We start from the raw sequence: 5145 nt of genomic DNA, 5'->3' as shown, positions 1-5145 counted from the left end.
AAGAGCTCATTCCTGCTGCTTGAGTCTGAGAAGTTAGCTTTGTGACTTGGTTGGCGAGCCTTTCCTTCATTTTTGAAACATATCTCTGCAACCTGTGCTTCCATCTTCAAACCTTCTGTCCTTCTGTTGACCCTTTCTTAGCATGCCACATATCCCTTGGACTTCCTTTACTCTGACAAAATGTCTGAGAAATATTTATTTGAGCTCCTTTTTTCAGGAATCAACATGGCTACTTGATTATTGTTTGGTGACCTGTGCTAAGGCAGGGGGTCAAGGTTGCTTACCCTATGGTGACCAATAAGGAAGAGAAGGGAAAGGATTTGGGCTCAATAAGCTTACAAGAACCCCTAGCACACCACGCCCCCTTAAGCTCATACCCTATAGTTTTTGCTACCTACCATAGCATCATCACCTTAAGACCCAGCTTTCAACATGGAGTTTTTGGTGAGTCCTGATTAAAAAGACAAAACAAGACAGGCCCTTCTGTTATTATTCATCCTGATAAAGACAATTTATTTCAAGATCTTTTAATTAATTATGTCTACAAAGTCCATTCTTCCAACAAAGTATAGCTTATTCACAAGTTCAAGGGTTAGGGGTTAGGGTAAGGGCATTTTTGGTGTGTGTGTGGAACATTATTTAGTGTGACACAGAGAGTATATGATAATACTCATGACTATTAGTTCTTTTCAAGATTTAATCAATACAGCTCGATAACAATAAGTGAGCAAGCAAACACAGACTATTTAACAATTCACTACAAATTTGTTGCTGGGTCTATTATGTATTGGTCATGTTTTAGGTTATTTTGGGATTATGTCCATCAAACTATGTTTATTCTATATACTTGGCCTTGCTTGATCTCAAACTATTCACTGGCATCCATTTTATTGATAGCTGTGGAATTAAAACAAGATGATAAACCTATTATCTAAACAATTGACCAACAATGGTAAATGCAGCAACAGCCAAAAGCCCAAACAATGGTAGCCATGTGTCACAGGGCTCTATGTGTTCTTGAAAGCCTCTATTCCCAGTCTGAGGTGAAGAATGATGGCTCCTTGGTGGACAAGAACTGTGGAGAAGAGAATGCCTTTCAGCATTATCTCCCTTTCTGTTTGGTGAAGGAGATGAGGATTGGGGCAGCTTTGCTTTGGGTATAGGGGCTGGAGAAGAACTGTGGAGAAGAGAATGCCTTTCAGCGTTATCTCCCTTTCTGTTTGGTGAAGGAGATGAGGATTGGGGGGGCTTTGCTTTGGGTATAAGGGCACACCCTCCATGTACGCCGAGAGTGCATGCCTCACAATTTTGTGCATCATGGGGCCCATCCAAAGGCACCCTCTCATCCAAAGGTGCAATTGATGGAATCTTCCTGGTGCCATGTCCATAGTATCTATACAAAATATAATTGACTAGGCCACTCAGAATCCTTTTGGTGGTCTCTGTGGAGAATTCAGGATTCTCAAATTGAGACTCAGTACACTTCTGGCACCGCTGAGCAAAGATCCTCATGAGCACCCGGCCCTGAGATGTCCCAGGCACCCGGTGCATGTGGCATAAGATCTTCACTTGGGCAGAAATCCAACTTCTTTTACATATGGAACAGTGGAACCTGTAGGAAGAAGGAGGAAGGCCAGTGTCTTTAGCTGATCACTCACCTGAGAAAAAAAATTCTCGGAATTCCTTCAATGTGGAGAACTTTATATTGTTTTGAGCGACACTGCCACAGATAAACAAGAACAAGGGGCAGTTTTAGATACTTTTCTGTTAATACTGAGTCTGCCTTGTTGGGAGAAAAGCTTCTCTAGAAGTCTTAAAAAGGAGAGAATTATTAACCAGTCTGTGATGGCACACCACACGCCTTTAACCCCAACACTTGGGAGGCAGAGGCCAGCAGATCTCTTAGTTCAAGGCTAGCCTGGTCTACAGAATGAGTTCCAGGACATCCATGGCTACACAGAAAACCCTGTCTTGAAAAAGAGAAAGAAAAAAAGAAAGAAAGAGAGAGAGAGAATGGCTCCTATGTGCAATTAACTTTCTTTTTCATTATAACATGAAATTTTTATAAAGTGCCTATTTTGAGACAGGCAATACTGATACCTTTCAGCATTATGTCCCTTTATCTTTATGTCATTCCTCACAGGTATTGCTGATCCCCTTGTCAGCTTAAAGAAAAAAGTGAATAATAAAATGTATACACACACAACTTGCTTGGGATCTAAAGGGTAAGTGGGAAAGGATTGTTTTCTCAGCCTAGGCCACTGAAACAAACCTTATTCATCTACCTACCATAGAACATCACCTCTAATGAGCAACATGACTAACAGATTAGAAGGTGGAAACCTATGGCTAAGGGTTCATAATGGGTAGAACCTAGTACGCAGGAGGCAGGGCAGATACCCTTGAAGAGGTTAAAAAAGATCTGAAGGTTCTAGGGGGTCCTAGAAAAAGGCCCCAGAGTTCTAGGAAAAGAGGGGTTGACTTCTCAGGCTAGCCATTCTCACTCTCCTCACAAGGAAGGGAAACCTGGAGCTAGTTTGGAACTACAGGGAGGATACCCAAGAAGCCAGGGACATTCCTCAGTTTGATATCCACAAGCTCTCTGTAAAATGATACACAACATGGCTGCTTGAGCGTAGTCAATTCTGAGGAACAAATAGTGAGCAGTGGCCAGGCAAGGAGAGTTGTTCCAGCCTAAAGGGGCTGGCCAGGCTTAGCCACGTGACTGCACAGAAAATGCCCTTGAAATTCTTTTTTCCCCTTTTTCATTTTTCTTTTTTTAAAGATGTATTTCTTTTATGTATATGATTGCTCTGTTTTCATGCACAGGAGAAGAGGGAATCAGATTCCATTACAGATGATTGTGAGCCACCATGTGGTTGCTGGGAATGGGACTCAGGAACTCTCTGAAAGAGCAGTCAGTACTCTTAACTGCTGAGCCATCTCTCTGCCCTTCTTTTCCCAGCTCCCTACAGGAAATACCATGCTGGGGATGAGAAGGCCTGCCCCAGAAGCTCTGGCCCCTGAATACGAACTCTGTGTCTCCTGAGAAGGTCAAATCCCACACATCCTACAACTAAATCTACGTCTTAGAATAGCAATAGAGGCCCAGTAAGGGAAAACTCCTTTGAGTCAAGAGATATAATATTTGGCCCTGCGTGGATATTTAACATTCCAATTGTCCAGCCAAGCCTGTTCAATAGACCACCCATCAGGAAGGAGGGATCACCCCTAAAAGGGCAAGCTGTGCTGGAGAGATAGGTGATATAGCCTCTTAATGATTCTGTACTTGCCAGGCTTCCTGCTCCTAACAGCTGGAGCATACATAATCCAGCCTGGCAGCTCTCCTTGCCTGGCTTCATAAATCTGTTCTCTTTTCCGAATTACTCAGAAAAACATAACTTTTCCTTTTCTCCTTCCTACCCCTCTTGTAAGCATGTTTTTCATGACACTGGCCTGGCTTCCTTGGTCTCAACATGTCTCACCCCTGCTGTGTGGCTGTCTAAGATCATGCAGCTCCACAGCACCTTAACTCACAGGGTAGGGCCTTCTGGCCCTTCTCCTCCAGGCAGCCGCTGGGATTTAGAGCTTGCCTACTCTCCCGATTTCCTTTTAACTCTAATAAAATCACCCTCAAGCTCCCATTTGAGTGTCCCTCCTAAAATTCTTCAACTGGAGAAATTAAGATCCTGAAGACGAAACCCCACCTTCCCTGGTATCGGCTGGCAACCACAGTAGGGCACTCCAGCATTTCCGGTAACGTGTTTGTGCAGAGTTTCTTTCCTCTTTTCTATAAACTGCAACACTGCTACACGGAAGGCAGGAAACAGACTAGGAAGAGCTGTGTCCCAGTTTGGACCCAAATTGTAGATAAATCCATTTTTCCGTTGTATATATTTTATTTGTAGGAACCCGGAGGCACTCTTCGAGGACTCCTGAAACATGTTTGTAAGGAGACCTGGCAGGGCAACAAACTTCCCACATTAAGCGAGATGCGGCACACCTTTCATCCCAGACCTCGGGAGGCAGAGGCAGATAGATTTCTGAGTTCGAGACCACCCTGATCTATAGAGGGAGTTCCAGGAGAGCCAAGGCTACACAGAGAAACCCTGTCTAAAAAAATAAATAAATAAACAATCAAACAAACAAACAAACAAACAAAAAAACCCAAAACAAAGAATCCAACCAACCAAGATGGAGGCATGGAGTTCAGGGGACCCTAACCATCTCCATGACCACAAGGGTGGAGAATCTAGGTAGACACATGTGTTCTTTTATTGCAGCAAGCTGTCAGAGGCTGTTATCAGCTCAGCTGAGCCTCCGTGCTTAGGGGGGGACCTTCAGGAGGACCAGTTGCCCAGAGCCCACTCACCTGCCAAGTACTGTCTGCTGGTACTGCCTCCATCCCGTGGCCACACCATTTGGAACGATGCTCTTACTTAACTGCAAGGTCCAGTAGGCCCCAGGTTTCTCCTCTTGGATCAGATCTTGAAATGTCTGCTCCCAGGTACCGAAATCAGAGAACAGCATTCTCAGAGGTGGCTGAGGCCCCGGTGTTAGTAAGCAGCTCACTGTCTTGTTCAGTTCTGGGAGAGAGAGGAAAAAAAAAAAACAAAGAACAGTTTCGGTTTCCTGGCTATGTTTAACTTTCAGTTTCCAAAGTGCACAGAACAGTTCTTTGTTGTGAAGGTAGAAGGCAGCAGAGTCTGGCAACTGTTTTAAAGGGCCATGCTGGAATGCCGGAGCAGCCAGCCCTGGTTTGCATCCTAGGGGCTCGTGTATGTGGACCTTTCATTTTGATCTCTAAGTCATTTTTTGTTATAAACAAACATTTTTGTTTATATAATAAGTAAGTGCGTAGTGACTGAGGAACATTGCCTGTCCCAGTAGATGCTGGTGGCCTGGTGGAGATCTGAGGAGAGCTGTAGGAGGTTGTGTTCCCAATCACCTGCAGACCCTGATAAATCCGCAGTGTAAGCCCCTAGCAGGAAAATGCTCCTGGGTAAAACAAAAATAAATAAATAAATAAGAGCCTTTTCTATCAAACACTATAGAACTTGTGTTTGCAACAAAGAATTCAAACTTTTTTTTATTTCCTCCACCTTGTATGCAAATATTTTATCCCCTCTTGTTGTAGTGACTGTC

General features: G+C 43.8%; 1 protein-coding gene across 1 annotated transcript; it reads right to left on the bottom strand.

Annotated features, from left to right (window-relative positions):
- Nucleotides 1-481: 481 nt before the first annotated feature.
- Rtp4 (receptor transporter protein 4) lies at nt 482-4616 on the bottom strand. The gene is made up of 2 exons (XM_021636158.2): nt 4373-4616; nt 482-1612 (listed from the first exon to the last, which is right to left on the bottom strand). Exons 1-2 carry the CDS (start codon nt 4528-4530, stop codon nt 928-930), a joined length of 843 nt encoding a protein of 280 aa, XP_021491833.1. The 5' UTR covers nt 4531-4616; the 3' UTR covers nt 482-927.
- Between the last annotated feature and the right edge of the window lie 529 nt (nt 4617-5145).

The sequence above is a fragment of the Meriones unguiculatus genome, chromosome 17, assembly GCF_030254825.1.
Source record: "Meriones unguiculatus strain TT.TT164.6M chromosome 17, Bangor_MerUng_6.1, whole genome shotgun sequence".
Taxonomy (NCBI): domain Eukaryota; kingdom Metazoa; phylum Chordata; class Mammalia; order Rodentia; family Muridae; genus Meriones; species Meriones unguiculatus.
This window is presented reverse-complemented; position numbering and strand designations above follow the sequence as displayed.